Below are 17,802 nucleotides of genomic sequence, written 5' to 3'. Positions count from 1 at the left end.
CTATGAAAAAATATTAACTATTAACACCAAGAAAGTACCATCAAATCTTAAAATTGCAACACAAAAAACTACACTACAATAAAAAACATTCCTTCTGTCCCAATTTATGTAAAATCATTTGACTAGGCACGAAATTTAAGAAATAAAGAAAGAAAAACTTTTAAAATTTGTGGTCTCAAACAAGTCGTACATATTTACGTGACTGTAAATCATCTCATAAAGTAAAACTGTTTCTAAATATAAAAATATGACATTCTTTTTGGAACAAACTAAAAAGCAAAGTGTGTCAAATAAATTGGGATAGAGGGAGTATAAATTTCAGGGACCACTTTTGTTAATATTTGGCAAATTTAAAGGACCAAAAACTACTAAATACATACTTAAGGTGCTATTATGAACCTACCTCAAACAGAAGGAACCATTTTTGTCATTTTCTCCACAGGCACTTTATATAAATTACAACCATCAGCCTTTTTAAATTTGAAGGTCACTCTGGTTTGTACCATTTCAGGTTTTAAGCTATGCTTCTCCAATCAGCTTTCCGTTCTCTCTTCTTCACCAAAACCACGTTCCGTTATCTCCGTTTCTTTTGCTCTTCACAACTCCATCAAACGCCGTCACTTCCACAATTAGAACCTTCAAACGACGCCGATTTAATATCCCAACTACTCCTTCAACACCACAACCCATTTCACGCTATGGAATCTTCTCTTCAGCTCAACGGCATTTCCTTCACTCCTTTCCTTATCAACCAAACACTCCTTCGCTTAAAACATAATTCCAAAATTGCCCTCTCCTTTTTCCACTATTCCCAAAATTACCCTCTTGATACCACTGCTTTTAATATCCTTATTGATATTCTGTGTAAAGTGCACCAGTTTGATGTTGCGTGGCAACTTATTATACAAATGGAAACGAAATCTGTGAAAATTAATTTTACTACTTTTTATTTGTTGATACGTAGGCTTATTGGGTCCGGGTTGACCCGACAAGCTATTCGGGCATTTAGTGAAATGCATGTGTTTCTTGATGAAAGTGAAGATGTGGTTTGGAAATGTTATTTTTGTTATTTACTTGATACACTTTGTAAATATGGGTATGTTAAGGTTGCTACTGAAGTGTTTAATAAAGAGAAATGGAGATTAGAGTTGAACTGTAAGGTTTATACTATTTTGATTTATGGTTGGTGTAAATTGAAGAATATTGATAGGGCTAAGAGGTTTTTTGATGAAATGTTGGATAAAGGAATTGATCCAAATGTTGTTAGTTATAATGTGCTGTTACATGGGATTTGTAGACGAGCGAGTTTGCATCCGGATGGGAGGTTTGAGAAGGTTATTAGGGATGCAGAGAAGGTGTTCGATGAAATGTCTGAGAGAGGTGTGGAACCGGATGTCACTAGTTACTCTATACTCTTACATGTGTATAGTCGGGCTCATAAACCCGAATTGGCGCTTGAGAAATTAAGGGTTATGAGACGTAAAGGGATATGTCCGAATATCGTGACGTATACGTCGGTTATTAAGTGTCTTTGTTCTTGTGGTAGGATTGAAGATGCGGAGTTGTTACTCGAGCAAATGGTTTCGAATGGGGTGACGCCTACGTCCGTGACATATAATTGTTTCTTTAAAGAGTTTAAAGGGAGGAAGGATGTCGATGGTGCGTTGAGGTTGTACGGGAAAATGAAGGAGGGTTCGTTTTGTGAACCTAGCGTGAGTACGTTTAATATATTGTTGGGGATGTTGTTGAAATCGGGTCGAATAGGGGTGGCGAGAGATATTTGGGACGATATGAAGGATTCTGGAGCAGGGCCTGATTTGGATTCATATACATTGTTGATTCATGAATTTTGTGAGAAGCAAAAATGGAAAACGGCATGTGAATTCTTTATGGAAATGATAGAAAAAGGATTTCTTCCACAGAAGGTGACGTTTGAGACACTTTATAGAGGCTTAATACAAGCCAATATGCTGAGAACTTGGAGAAGGTTAAAGAAAAGACTTGATGAGGAATCAATAACTTTTGGTTCAGAATTTGAAAATTATCACCTCAAAACTTATAGAAGGTAATCTGATGAAGTTTTTGAAAGAGGTACAAGGCTGAACTATCTGCTGTCAAGCTAAAGGGCTAACTGATATTTCCGGATTCGTGGGGAGCTGTTTATAATTGATGATGTAACAGACATCAAGGACAGAAGTAAGATGCTTATGCTTCAGTTCATGCTGTAATGGGCGATGCCAGGCACATTGAAGGGAGCACTCTTAATCTCAAGGAGGACCATTCGCCCAACCAAGTAATGGAATGATTCAGATTGAAAGTATGTTCAAGCAAATGATGGGCAATAATTCCCAAACGGATGCTCAAATGGCTTCTCGCAGGACTTCCATCGGCAATCTTGAAGTGCAAATGGGCCAAATTTATCAAGCCCTCAACTCGAGACCAAAGGGTCCTCTACCAAGTAATATGGGGGCTAACCCTAAAGGTATAGAGGAGAGAAAATGGAGAACACTGGGGTAATGTCAACAAAATATAAAGAAAAATTGTGGTGAGGGTGAGTAAGAAGGCAGTGGAATGTTGAGTGTATTGTTTTTTAGACCCTTTTTGTAATGCACAGAATGTTGGATGTTTTTCCCCCTTATCTTTGGTTGCCTTTGTTTTAAAATGTATACATCCAGTTCACTGTTTTCTCCTTACTTTGTGCTGGTCAATTCTTTCTTCTTACTTTTCCTACTTCTAAATGTTCTGGTCTGCAGTTCGGGACCTTAGAGTTCAACTCAAGCCGCTATCTATGCAGGTAGTAGTAATAGTATGTAGTATGTAGCTTGTTTTTCACAGTAGGTTGGTACAGGAGTAGCATTTTAGGAGTTCGGTTAGACTTTGATTATGATGCCATTGGCTGCTGCTGCTCGATGAGTTATGGGGACGTTAAGCATTAATGCTGGACGTTCAAGTAGTTTGATGTATGTTGCGGAACTGTCAACCTACGGAAGTCAGTTCTGCTCTGCTCCCACCTGAATATCCTCCAAAAAAAATTATAAGACCTGTTCCTGTCATGTCATTGTTACTCAAAGTTTCTTTTGTACGCGCGGAGGGTGGTAATTTTCTACCGCAGGTTAAATTAGTGTTTCACTCAGCATCCCCACGTCAATTTTTCTTTTCTTTCCAAATTGCATCTTGGCTTAGTTTTGTCAGCCAAAACCAGGACAACACATTTTCGTGGCTGCCTACATCTCAATTTTTGAAGTTCCTTTTTCTTACATTCTTGCTTATATCTTTTCTTGTTTTACAATGCCAGAATTTGGTTGATGAGAAGGATAAGAAAGTGAAGGAGTTGCAGGATGACATTGCTGCAGTCATTTTTACCCCACAAAGCAAAATGGGCAAGATGCTAATGGCTAAATGTAGGACACTGCAGGAGGAAATTGAAGAGATCGGAACCAGGCTAATGAAGGTATTAAATGATTTTCTTGACCAGTGAAGTGTAATGTATAAAATTCTTTTATTCAAAACTGAATTTAGAGATGGAAGGGACTAGTATACTCATTGGCTACCTAATTAATTGCCCAGCTTGTTTTTTTACCAGTTTTAATAAATTATGATGGTTGCTTTAAAGGTGATAATTGTGAGATGTTACAGAAGTTCTGTTAATTAACAATGAAACTGGCTTTGCAGAAGTCTCAGAATGCTGATCTCAAAAGTGAATTTGAAGGTTACTGTTACCTTCTCAAAAAAAAAAAAAAAAAAAAAGTGAATTTGAAGGTTAATTTTCTCTCCAGTTGCTTTAGAAAATATCTCTCTTTTCCTTTTGATTGGGCTAGGATTTCTTGCTTGCTGCTAGTCTTATTGGGATCGACTGGTTGGTTTGGTCCAACAGGTATTCTGGATATGATCCATGTGGTGATAATATTGGTGAGGATATTTTAATTTGCCTTAAATATTGAAACTGCTGGTAATATTTGCATATACGCCCCCTGGTTCATCAGACATTACATGAGTAAAGACGGTCACTATTAGATTATATTTTTGTTGCTTTTTGGTAGGATCTTTTTGCTTCAGTAAGCAGTTGACAAGGAATTATACTAACATTAATTAATGTTTTTTCCATGAAAATGTATTACCTTGAAAGATCGTTTCCATGATGATTTTCTATTGTTCGGTTGGATACGAAAATAGCAGATACTATATTGTATGAGATATACGGTAGGATAGTAGAATAATGTGTTCATAATATTGGTAATTTGGTAAAAATCATAATGAACCTGTTTAATTATAGATGAAAATTCACTGATAGCATAAAAAGCTCTTTACACTATAAGTATATATAACTTAAATAGATTAAAAACAAGTATGATTGAATAAAAATTGGTAAGTCTGTAAAAGGAAATGAATTCCACTTCATTATACTAAACGCAGATGAAAATCTAGTTTGATTGCGCATTTAAATTGTGGGGGAAGGGAGAGGAACTAATAGATAAAACAAGATATAGAAATTTCAATTAAAAAACAATCCTCTCAAAATACAAAAATTAAGCTCCCTTAACAAGATCCTCCAAAAAAATCCAAGTGAATGTATAATCCAAGTACAGGCAAGGAAATGGGCCATCATCATCATCCTAAGCTAAAGAAAGAGATAGCAATTCATACATATAGAAGCAAATTAAAACAAATGATGCAGGATGAAAAGAGAGTTCTACATTAGAAAGCAGAGTAGACCCCATCCTAAGACCAAGCTTTCCACAACCATTGTTGACAACTTTAGGCCCTCCACTCCACTCTGCAAATTAAACATGCTTCCAAATTAATATCAATAAATGACCATAAGAATAATTGCTTGTAAGAAGAGTTACTAATCAAATAGGATTACCGACTTATAAAAGTAAAGAATGTAGGACAAAACGCTAACAAAATGCAATATAAAATAGTGTTGGATTACATATCCGATTTTTTTTTTCCTAATCCTGGTAAAAAAAAAAAAAAATCCAAAAAACAAGATCTTTGTTAAACACATCAGATCTATACTTAATCAATGTGAAGTACAATCAACGATTGTAAGTGCAGCAAGTGAGACAATAAAAAACTTGGCACATACATAATGATCCAAAACAATTCAAAATTTAAAAATGATTTACTTATTACACTGATGAAGTGTACTTGTATTAGATTATATCTGCATCTTTATCTAGGTATCGAATCTATCTATTTTGTTACAGATAATTACTCAATATACTAAATTGTCTAATTTAGAAATATATTTAATTAGATCTAGCTAGCATATTTAAACTGAACGTATTATGAAGCATGCAATCAGCAGTGGCGGATCTAGCATGCTAGGTGGGGGTTCCATTGAGCCCCAACTTTCGACGCGGAGCATAAATTTATGTGTAAAAATTTATTAAAACTGCAATAAATAGTAGACATGAACCCATAACTTTTAAAATACGACGGGTTTACACTAAGAATAAGGTTGAACCCATAGAGTTTAAATCCTGGATCCGCCTCTGGCAATCAAACCATAAATCCAACATACGGGATCCTAACTAACTAGTATGTATGTACTTGTATCTTTAATTTTAAATTATGGAATCACCTCAACTTTAAATGATTAACAAATAATATAGAAAAGTGCATGCATGGAATTATGAATGTACCTGATCAGTAGCTGCAGGAGTTAAAGCTCCAAGACTCGGGGATAGGGCTAGGGCTGGAGAACCAGCGGGAGGTAAGGGAGGACTCGAGCCCAAAGGAGATGGTGCTGGAGAAGTTAATTTCTTCGCAGGAGCGGGAGCAGGAGTTGATACAACTGGCGCAGGTGAAGGTGGAGAGTTCACTGGCGGAGGAGGAGTAGCTGGTGCTGGTGGTGGAGAAGTTACAACAGGAGGTGGTGAAGCAGGCGGCGTTTGGGTGTTAACTGGAGGAGGAGAACCAGTAGGTGTTGGTGGAGCTTGGGTAGGCGCAGGTGGTGCTTGGTTAGTGGGTGTGGGAGGAGCTTGGGTGGTGGGTGTTGGTGGTGCTTGGTTAGTGGGTGTAGGGGGAGCTTGGTTAGTGGGTGTTGGTGGTGCTTGGTTAGTAGGTGTAGGAGGAGCTGGTGTAGTAGTAGGTGTTGGTGGTGCTTGGGTGTTGGGTGTTGGTGGTGCTTGGGTATTGGGTGTTGGCGGTGCTTGGGTGTTGGGTGTTGGTGGTGCTTGGGTATTGGGTGTTGGTGGTGCTTGGGTGTTGGGTGTTGGTGGTGCTTGGGTTGTAGGTGTTGGAGGTGCTTGACCACCAACTCCAGCTATGACAATGCAGATCATAAATCCCAACAAAACGACACTTTGCCTACCCATCATTTTGACAATGGAGAGGAGGAATTTAAAGGTCAAGGAAGGAAGAAATGTGCTAGCTGCTTGGAAATGGAGAGGTTTGGGGAGGGAATATATAAGGGGTTCTCTAAAAGTAGTAGTAGTATGTTTGAAGGTTGGAAAAGAACGAGTAGAAAGGGGGCGAGTCTCATTTCTACGAATAATATGTAGTTATAACAGTACTGTGAGTTGTGATGATTACTGACTACCAAATGCTTATGTTGTTGTCTTACGTTGGTACTAAGAGATGTCGACTAGCTAGGCTAGGCCTTGTATTGCTCTTTACTTTACCCCGTCCCTTAGTGTTCTTTTTTTTCTATGTTGTTGGCATGTTGCTACTGGTGTTCAAGAAATAATAGTAGTTCTTTCAACTGAAAAGTCGAATCATCAAAACGATTTAACTCTAACATGTATCTAGTTTAATTTGATTTGGTTTAATATTGGATAAGAGAAAAAAAGGAATGAAACTGACGACCAAGTAATTTTAACTTTATAGATCATTAAAACATTTATACAATTTTTTTTTTTAAAGAAGTTAGTTTAGACATATTAGTGATCATTACTAATATGACTATCGAAGAGGATTCAATTTTGTTTAGATGAATGTTTGATCCTTGTGTGTATGGGCGAACTCTTATCAGCTGCTATTGAAATACTTCAATTTCTTTTTTCATTTATCATTACAAGCGAGGTTGATTAAGTTCCTACATCTCAGTTTGCTGATTTAATAAAAAACCAATAAAATAAAAAAAATCGAACCAACAAACAAAAAGTAATTCTGGTAATTTCCTATTTGATGAAGATCAAATCATGAACAACCCGACTTATGTTGCAAAACAAAATAGAATTTCAGTCTTTCGCAATACCAATAGACTAAAGTTTATAATGTAAAATGGTTAAGCTAAACTTTGGTTCTTTGAAGGCTTAAACATGCTAATATGAATTTTGGTGATGTTGACGTAGTCAGAGGTGGATCTAAGATTTAAGCTATGACTTTAATCTAGGTTTTAAGAGCATTGAATTCATTTTATTTTCAAATGGGGTTATATCTACTACTTATTGCTATTTTAATGGATTGGAACACATAAATTTATGTTCTTCGTCAAATGGGAGGGTTTCAGGTTTGAAACCCCTTGCATGCTTTCTCGGACGAGCTCGTTACGGGGCTTGTTTAGTGCGGTTTACCTCTCCCGTGTGGTTTGCAGATTATTATACTGGAGTGCACCGGAAGTATAGCGGCTGGGGTTCGCTTGTCAACAATTTTTATTTATTTTTTATGTTAGGTTATTTTCGTTTGTGAAAATAATTGCATGCAGAGGCTGTGTAGCTGTGCATGCCAGAGAGGGAAGGCATTAATGATGGACGATCTCAACAAATGGGTGGCCCAATGGTTGGTATTGATTCCAAAGAAAGAAAAAATCATTCGACGTAATTGTGAAGCCATTTTGCTTGCAAAGCAATTCGCTTTCCACTCTCTGCATAGAGAGATAAAAGCTCACAAGATTTTTTTCTTCATTATGATAATAAACCTCATCAACAGACAAGTTAATTAAGTGAGAGATCGTCACATTACCTTTTTTAAAGCCTAAATCATGAGGTTTGCATTATCATTATACCTAAATAGTTCTCTTTGTTTTAAGAGGTGAAATAAGTATTCATAATTAGGTTGGTTAGGTTTTTTTCTTAAGCTCTCATTGCCCATCATTCTAAATTATGCATTAGTGCATTACATTCTGCCACCTTCAACCCGGGCGTTATTTGTACTTAACCAACTTACTCAACAAGGTAAGATATATAGCATATTCATCAAGCTACAAAATTGCATTTGTTTTCCCGTAGAATTATAATTTTCTATGGCATAATCTATCTTTTGATGACAATCTACAGGATGTTATGCAAAACTTTCAGATTATAATTGTATTAAGTTCCCGTCGACTGAAGTAGTGAGTGCTGTGATGTTTTCACCAACTGCTTTCAAATTATGAATCCTCTTCAGTGACATGAAGAAATAAATAGATTGAAGCTAGAATTAGGAAAAGTAGCCCCTTAATGGCAAGTTAAAATTGAGCTAGTGTAAAAGTCAACATCATGGATCTATGTGATCATTAATCATTAGTTGAGACGCTGAACAGACAAGTATCAGTAATCCTTTTGATTTCGATGGTTTAATTATGTCAAATCACCATGCTGGATTTACCCACAAATAATTGTACAGCTAGCAGGTTGGATATATTGGGTGGACCCTTTATTAGGCACAAACAGCTTAGAGTAAAAGGAATAAGGTCGATACACTTCTCTACACGTGTAAAGAATAATTGGGGTCACATTTTCAATTTTTGTGCGGAGTGCCTTCAAATGCACTGGTCTTTAATATCAATGAAATTGGTCATTGGTGGACATATTCAGTTGAAGGAGTTGCTTTATTTATCTATCAGTGTATGTATTCACATATTTTCTTCTTCATTTTGTATCAAATAACTAGAGAAATGTGCTTACGTTGCGTTTACATAACATGTATCTCCTTCAACTGAATATGTCCACCAATGACCAATTTCACAGACCTCAACCAAATCCCCTGGGCACCTCTCACAGACACAACTGAAAGAGCAGTTATTTTAGATTGAAGTGTATTCTAATTTAAATTTCGTTTATTAAAGTTAAAACGGTTGTTTTGACTTAAATTTCTTATATAATGACAATGCATGAAATGTAGCAGTTTCGTACTTTTGAAAGTCTAATTAAAGATAATTATTTATAATTAGTTTAAACATTGAAATAGAGCAAGAGATTTGTTTTACCCAATTAAATATACTAAGGGGTCATTTGACTCAATTAGTATTTCCCCTTTTTCTTTTTTGGTCTGAAAAATAATACTATATTTCTATTTTCATAGAAAATTTGTTACATAGATTAAAAAATAAAAAATAACATAATTTTTAAAAAGTAAAATAAAGAGACAAAGGCTTATATAAACTACTGCTTATATCACAATTTATTTGGGGTAACAATCCCGAATTACTAATCCCATAATAAAATCATATAATGATACTTTTGTCCCTTTTCAAAACTTTTTCTCAAAAGTCTTTTAAGGAAGTCAATGTTACAATTGAAAACAAAAATTTATCCAAATTTATCTAGTTTAAACAAAACACGTAATTTATATTATCAATAGTATCTCATTGTTTGTCTAATCAACCAAAATATCTACCAATAGAAAAATACACTAAATAATTCTATTAATATTTAATTTTTATATTATAATTCCAATATATAACTTATTCATAATCAAACTATCAAAGGGTGTTAAATATCTATTATTATTATTATTATTATGGTTTATATATGTTAAAATCATTTTGATGTCCACATATAGCAAATGAATCAGTCCAGTCCAACCCCTTTGCAGTTGCACGTCCAAAACTTACCTCAAGCTCAGCATAGCCCAAACTGAATAGAGGATAAAGGTCTTTTTTTTTTTTTGTTTTGCGCGACTTCATTTGGGGTGGTCTTTAATTTTTGTCCTTCAAATTGATGGTCTTTAATTTTTGTCCTTCGCCTAATATCTCGAAGTTCTGAGTTCGAATCACAAAAAAAAATAAAAAATAAAAAAAATCGCAAGGCATATGTTTGGATTCGCAAGACAGAGTTTTGGCATAGTTTTGAGGCAAAAATTAAAGACCACCAATTTGAGGCGCAAAAATTAAAGACCACCCCCAGCAAAGGGAAATCCTGCAAATTGTCCGGGTAATTTAATCAAAATTTTTGTGCGAATTGTCCTTCATATGGACGGGTCTTTAATTTTTGCCCCTTAAATCGACGGTCTTTCTATTTTGTTCTTACTTCTCATTTAATGAAAATTTATGGGTCATTCGCTGATCTATGAAATCAGAGATTCGGGTTTTAACCCCAGCAAAGAGAAAAAAAATTCACAAGGCAAGATTTCATAGCAAACTATGCCTATTTAGGCAAAAGTTTGTCTTAAGGATAGTTCTACAGAACTATGCCGGCCAATGCATGCATACTTTACATAGAAATTATGCCTTGAGGCATAACTTTTGTCAGGATAGGCATAATTTGTTATGAAATCTTGCCTTGTGATTTTTTTTTATATTCTGCTGTGAATCGAACCTAGAATCTCAGAGGTATTTTCGGCCACTAAAAGTGCCGAAAGGCAAACATTAAAGAACAACAATTTGAGGGACAGCAATTAAAGATCACCCCTGAAATAGGGCAGTTGTGCGAATGACCCCAATTTAATAAAGGGATAACTACATGGCATAACTAACTCTAGTACATATTTAGATTTAATAACTATAGTTTAGATTAATTACATCCTATAGCTAAAAGTAATATGTTAAATACAATTAATAGCTACATATATATTTAAGGTAGATTACTCATCATCACATTATTCACTTCCAATCCAACCCTCCCATCTGTCTCTCTCCCCTCTTCCCCCACTGCTCTGGCGAGGAGCTTCCAGCTCCGGTGAACTGGAGCAGCCGTATTCTTCGACGAACTGTACAACTCCACACCACCGCCAAACCACATGACCGCCACTGCCCAGCCATCTTCTCCGTCTAGATCTGACCAGCGTTAGTTGTCTTCTTCGTCTTCTCCGTTTTGCTATAGATCTGATCGGAAAAAAAAGTTTTGAAGGAATTGCACGGTTTGCCCTCCAAATGATTTGGTCTTTAATATTTTCCGTTCAAATAGGCTGGTCTTTAACTTTAGGACTTCAGAACTTACATGTAGCGGTGTATTCATTAATTTTTGTCGGATCTGGAAACATTTTCTGGTGCCGGATCCAGAAAATAGTGTTTATTTATGAGTGTATTCAATATTTTTTTAGCATACAATCCAGTGTATTCATTAATTTTTTAGCATACAATCCAGTGTTTGGGGAGTATTTTATTTCTTGTATTTAGTATTTGAGTGTATCCGTTAAATTTTAGCGCAAAATTGTGTTTGGGGTTTATTTTATTTCTTGTATTTTGAAGGATATTTTACAACCGATTTTAAATATAATAAAGTGAATACAGTGTAAAAGTAGCTACAAATGAATACAGTTGAATTGAATACATTTGACTTGAATACAACTTAGTTGAATACATCTGACTTGAATACAGCGAAATCTGACTCAACCAAATTTTGAATATAATTCGATTCTTGAATACAATCTACTGTAGCAAACTACTGTAGCGCGCGACTGTAATTACGAAATGTAATTAGCTAAAATGTAGCTATGCCCAATTTTAAACCCCTAAATGTTAGTCATTTATGTAAAATTCCCTTTAATAAAGCAGGAGGTCCAAAGGCGTGGATTTGCGTTTTCCCAGACTAAAATTAACAAAATGACTACTTTTTAGTAGTTTCCTATCATTTATAACTATCTTTTAAAAATTATCATTTGTAGCTATATTTTTCCAAATTAAGGTATTTTTTCGGATATATTTGATGCTTACAAATACATAGTAACACAGTAAAAAATAAAACGTATCCCTTAATTTAAGGCCATAACGGTGGGATCAATTAATTAGCTATTAATTGAAATTTTTTACCATACCCTTCCAGAAAATCAGATTTTAGATTACCTTTCCATAACTATTTTCTATTCCTCCATCCAATCTTCAACATTCAAACAAAAAAAATCAAAAATTCAAAATTTGAAAACATTCAACGGCCAATATATTTGAAGTTTTCAATATTGATTTTGTTCTTAATTTACCCATGTATTTGATAGCATAACCAATGTATTTGAAATTTTCAATCAAACCCCATGTATTTTATATTAAATCTCATGTATTTGTGTGAGTAACAATTTGCATCACTCATGCATTTTAGCGGTAATGTATTTGAAGTTTTCAATAATGATTTCGTTTTGATTTACACATGTATTTGATAGCATAACTAATGTATTTGAAGTTACCAATCAAACCCTATATTTTTTTATATTAAATCTCATGTATTTGTGTGAGTAACAATTTGCATCACACATGTATTTGATGGATTAATTTGAACAAAATACACAAATATATAGAAAACTTACAATGTATTTTTCGTCACTCATGTATTTGAAACTAGATGAACTGATGGAATTAGTTTGAACAAAATACACAAAAATATAGAAAAACTTACATAAATACACCACCAACCACAACAATTGGTAGCTGTATCATAAAACATACACAAATACATATATTTTTCATCTTCTCAACACCTTAAAAAACCCTAGACCACCAAAAAAAATCCTAGCCACAGGTCAAATGCAACTCGGTCCAAATTTATGGGCACTGGTCCACAGCCCAAAAGTCTTGGCATTTACAACTACAACTTGCCCGCAATGGGAGATAAGCCCATAGCCATAATGAATGACCATTCTAGTTGGGACATCATTCACATAAAAAAAAAAATGAAAAGATTAATTGCCTTCTTATGTTTAATTTGTCGACAATGCTTGAAATCATGGAAACCAAAAAAAAATTGAGAGAGGGGCGGCCGCCACCCGTGGTGGTGATGGTTGATAGAAGGAGAGAAAGAATTTTTTAGGGATTTGAGAAATGAAAAATCTGAAATGGGTAGTGAATGAGAATAGAGAAAGTCAAAAATTTATGAAATCGGAGAGAGAATGGTAATGTATATTAAGTGATTAATATTGTTACCATTAAAAGGGGAATATGGGATTGGGAGTGCTAAATTTTAGGTGTATTTGTGCACCAGTAACTGAAAGTTATTGTGTAGCTATATTAGTTAAATTCAAAAAGTATTTAGTTATTATTAGTAATTAAAACAAAAGGTAGTTAATATCACTAATTATGTACTAAAAGTATCTATAACACGTAATTTTTCCGACTAACAAAGGGGTCATTTGCACTCATGTCCCAGTTTTATGTTGTTCTTTAATTTTTGGCCCGCATAATACTTTTTTTTATCAATTTATGTGACACAGTTCGAATTTTGAAGTTAGTTTAATTCTGATCTTGAATTGGGGCAGAAATATTTAAGATTTTTTTAAAATAAAATTTTTACATTTGAAAACCATGTAAAAAGTACTATAAGTCACAATAATTGACAATTCAAAATATTAAAAGATATATGAAAAATTACAATAAAAAAGAGACTTATTTTAATTTCAAAATTCAAAAGATGCCGCATAAATTGAGACGGGCATAAATTTATATTTTCACATATCGTATCAGTTATGCTCCACTTGCTTAGAGAACACCTGCTAGGCATAAGTTAATTTTGAAAGACAAAAATTAAAGACCAGCTTATTTGAAAGGAGCACAAAAATTAAAGCCCCGCCGATTTGAAGGACAAACCGTGCAATTTCTTCCTAAAAATCACTTTCCACTCTTATCCACTTCTTAAACAAAACTTCCCATTTTCAATTTCAAAAGAGCATATATTCTCTTCTCTGCAAATCTAACAATGGCGGTGTCTTTGGGATTTTTCTCAACTTTGTCGACTGTAACAACGGCATTATTGTTGAAGTCATCTTCTTCTTCTTTTAGGCTTGCAGATAATGTGCGGATGGCGACATTTGCGGGGTCATCGAAGGCAACTACAACTACAAGGGAGCCAAAGAAGAGGGAACCAAGAGGCCTTCCTTGGTGGGCTTCCCGAGATACCTCGTACTCAAGCACTCAAGTTCATTTGGGCCCACATTAAACAACACAACCTTGGGCAATTCGTAGAATTGTTGCGAATTGCCCTTCTTTTGGGATGGTCTTTAAATTTTGTCCCTTATATTTGAAATCTTTAAATTTTGTCCTTTGGCTAAAACTCATGCATTCTAGGTTCGAACCCCTACACAATCATTTTTTTTTAAAAAAATCGCAAGACAGAGTTTAAATTTCGCTATGCCCCCACCAGCATATACTTGTGAAGGAATTATCAAAGTTATGCCGGACCCGGCATACTTATGCCTTATGGGCAGACTTGGCATAAGTATGCCGGGTCCGACATAACTTTGGTAATTCCTTCACAAGTTTATGCCGGGTCCGACATAACTTTGGTAATTCCTTCACAAGTTTATGTCGGGCCCGGCATAAAAGTTTGCCCATAAGTATGCCCCCACTGGCATAAACTTATTAAGGAATTACCAAAGTTATGCCAGACCCGACATACTTATGCTAAGTCTGCCAATAAGGCATGAGTATGCCGGGTCCGACATAAATTTGGTAATTCCTTAACAAGTATATGTCGGTGGGGGCATAACTTATGGGCAAACTTTTATGCCGGACCCGACATAAACTTGTGAAGGAATTATCAAAGTTATGCCGAACCTGGCATACTTATGCCAAGTCTACCCATAAGGCATAACTATGCGGGTCCGACATAACTTTGGTAATTCCTTTACAAGTGTATGTCGGTGGGGGCATAACGAAATTTAAACTCTGCCTTGCAATTTTGTTTTTAATTTATGCTTGAGCGGGGGTTCGAACTCAGAACCTCATGATTTCTGCGTGAACGCTCAGAGTTGCAATGCGAAGGGCAAAAATTAAAGACCAGCAATATAAGGGGCAAAATTTAAAGACCACCCCAAAATAAGGGCAATCCGAGCAAAAAAATGCACAACCTTCTGGTAAATTTATAGCGTCAACTAAAACACAATATAAATTTATTCCAGACTTAATCATGGGATATCCACCTTATCCTATCAAACTTGCGATTCTTTTATTCTACCTCGCGGATGATAAATTAATCCAAGGATTAAAATCAACTATAATCCCGGAATAATTTAGTGTTCCAACCAAATGACCCCTACTAGTTTCTTCTCGAGTAAGATTAGGTACCACTAAATTACTCTCTATAAAGGGTGTTTTTCGGTGAAAATGGATTCAATCAGAAAACCAGTTAGAGATTGGTTTTTATAGGGTTTGAAGATAAGTGGAATGTATCTAATCCCGAGAACTCTTTTATGAGCCTGATGCATATTAGTTTAGATCGTGGATAGAGTTTAGTAAGCAACAAAGATTAAATGATATGATTCAAGTAGCTAAAAAATAAGAAAGTAATGATTCTGTGTATATTGCTCGTTCTTGGAGAGAAAAGTAGTGTTTACATGAGTATGAGAAAGAGGAAGAAGATGCCTTCCTTCCACCCTAAGCTAAGTTTATGTAAGTCAATCCTCAACTTTTCAAGCCCCATAGTACGGGTGATGTGACCTTTCTGTCACCCCAACGTGCACACTTGCAGTGGCACTTTGATCGAGGACTGTTGATGTGACATGAGTTGGTGGAAATGGAGGCCAGCTGGATAGTCCCTGCGGTCATAGTGGGTATCCGGTCTTGTGGCCGGCCCCGGGTTCACTTTTACCCCATACAAAGGGTTTAATGAAATAGAATACAATGGGAGCAAATAGATTGTGTGGACATACTAACTAATTGATACTCCCTTCGTCCATTTTTACATGTCCTGTATACTAAAAATAGATGTTCACTTTTACTTATTCAGTTTGGGAAAATCAAGAGATAATATAACATTTCATACCTATTTTACCTTTATTATTAATTATTGGTTGAAACTTCAGGGAATTATTAGTGGCTGCACAACTTTTAAAGTATGATTGGTTAATTTCAATTATTTAGATGATTTATAATAATCAGGGGTTATATAGTAAAATTGTCATTTTATTTATTGCTCCTTAAATGTTGTTCCAAGTCAAACATGGACATGTTAAAATGCACAGAAGGAGTAATTGAATAAATGTTTGTTGTTGTTGTTGTTGTTGCTGCACAGTTACATTAAGTTTTATCAATGTTGGTTGGTAGTCCTTTTAGTCTGGTTGAAGTCGTTAATATAAGAACGGAAAAAGCTGATAAATACCCCTAACCTATGGGAAAAGGTTCATAAATATCCTCCTTCCGTCTTTGGGTCTAGAAATGCCCTTAAAGTTTATTTTTAGCTCAAAAATACCCCTCAAACTAACAGAAAATATTTGACTGTTTACAAAGACACGTGTCATTTTCTAATTGGTGCCACGTTTTAATTCAAAATAATTAAAATCCATCCAAGTTTTAAAACCCAAACCCGGCCGACCTGTTTTCACCTCCAACATTAAACGATTACATCACTTTAGCAGCAACAAAACCAATGAAAAGAGACCACGCTAATAGAAGAAAAATCTTCGTTCTCTGCACTTTGTTCTCCGAAGTATACATCACATCGTTTAATGTTGGAGGTGAAAACGGGTCGGCCAGTACGGGTTTGGGTTTTAAAACTTGGATGGATTTTAATTATTTCGAATTAAAACGTGACACCAATTAGAAAATGACACGTGTCTTTTTAAACCGTCAAATATTTTCTGTTAGTTTGAGGGGTATTTTTGAGCCAAAAACAAATCTTAAGGGTATTTTTAGACCCAAAAGTGGAAGGAGGGTATTTATGAGCCTTTTTCCCATAGATTAGAGATATTTATGAGTCTTTTCCGCTATAAGAATAGGTGCTGATATTTAGAGAACCTTGAGAATCATTAATTTTCGTTAAAAGATAATTATTTATCAATATTGGAAATATGGAATGATTAGTTGATTTATCCGTATTGGAATGAAATGAGTCCAAATAAGGCGAAATTGATATGGAAGATTAATATAGTTGACTCCAACTAGTTTTGGATACGAGTGTAGTTGATTGATAATTTGATACGTATGTAATGTTCTTGTTATTGTTGCATTACTGGGCTTCCTTTGGGTTTGATTTTGGGACATATGTGTCGTAAATAATTTTGTTCCGGTGGTTAGCACTAGCCTGAGGGGTTTTTATTTGGTTATGCTTCCTTTTACACTTGAAAAGAATGAAAAGCTTCTTAGTTTTGGTGTTTAAGGTGTATCAATTTGTTAGTTCTGTGTTGTATGGTAGTAAGTTTTGTGTTCCTCATGTTCTTTTCAATTGCATTTTTTAAGTAAAGACATATTGTGTCGGAAAAATCTTACGGAAAATACTTCATCACGAGCACGTGTAGGGATTTTTCTTCATCACGAACACTTGTAGGAACTTCTTTACACTTGAGGAAAATGCTTGATCATGAACAATTGTAGAGAATTCTTCGTAGCTTGAGGCATGCCAATGACACTGTCCTTAAGGATATTTCACCCGGTATGGGTATATCCCCAAGGATTCAACAAGCTCTTCTAGTATAAAACTAGGAGCCAAAATCTAATAAAAATTTCTTTTAATATATATATAAAACCCAGCAAGACAAAATGAGAAGAAGAAGAATGTTTGTTTATTTTCTGCACACTGCAATAGTGAAGCCAAAAAAATTATATATGCAACCAAATGAGGAGGACAACGTTCACAAAGGAACAGAAACGTCCAGTATTTAAGAAATATTAAATGCCTTAAAGGCTATTCAACATATATGAATAAAGATAATTGGCAACGAATTATATCACATGAAATCACATAATGGCTGATTTAAGAGTCTGGTCAACTTGAATAATAAGACTCATTTGAATGG

The 17,802-nt window shown here is 35.1% G+C and overlaps 2 protein-coding genes across 6 annotated transcripts; one reads left to right on the top strand and one right to left on the bottom strand.

Moving 5' to 3' along the window:
- The first annotated feature begins 491 nt into the window (after positions 1–491).
- LOC132606496 (FKBP12-interacting protein of 37 kDa-like) lies at positions 492–6,007 on the top strand. 5 transcript variants are annotated; one of them, XR_009569915.1, is made up of 3 exons: positions 492–2,551; positions 3,296–3,451; positions 3,673–6,007. XR_009569915.1 is itself a non-coding variant. In XM_060320029.1 (3 exons), exons 1-3 carry the CDS (start codon positions 2,357–2,359, stop codon positions 3,922–3,924), a joined length of 534 nt encoding a protein of 177 aa, XP_060176012.1. In that variant the 5' UTR covers positions 2,065–2,356; the 3' UTR covers positions 3,925–6,007. The 5 variants fall into 5 exon arrangements, 2 of the variants coding, with proteins under 2 accessions (XP_060176012.1, XP_060176013.1); XM_060320029.1 differs by having other exon boundaries at positions 2,065–2,482; XM_060320030.1 differs by having other exon boundaries at positions 2,065–2,794.
- Positions 4,473–6,408, bottom strand: LOC132606497 (vegetative cell wall protein gp1-like). Its single transcript, XM_060320031.1, has 2 exons — positions 5,649–6,408; positions 4,473–4,774 (listed from the first exon to the last, which is right to left on the bottom strand). Exons 1-2 carry the CDS (start codon positions 6,324–6,326, stop codon positions 4,691–4,693), a joined length of 762 nt encoding a protein of 253 aa, XP_060176014.1. The 5' UTR covers positions 6,327–6,408; the 3' UTR covers positions 4,473–4,690.
- Positions 6,409–17,802: the final 11,394 nt, after the last annotated feature.

This window comes from Lycium barbarum, chromosome 8 (genome assembly GCF_019175385.1).
Source record: "Lycium barbarum isolate Lr01 chromosome 8, ASM1917538v2, whole genome shotgun sequence".
Taxonomy (NCBI): Eukaryota; Viridiplantae; Streptophyta; class Magnoliopsida; order Solanales; family Solanaceae; genus Lycium; species Lycium barbarum.
Note: the sequence above shows the minus strand (reverse complement) of the source record. Positions and strands in the feature narration are given on the sequence as shown.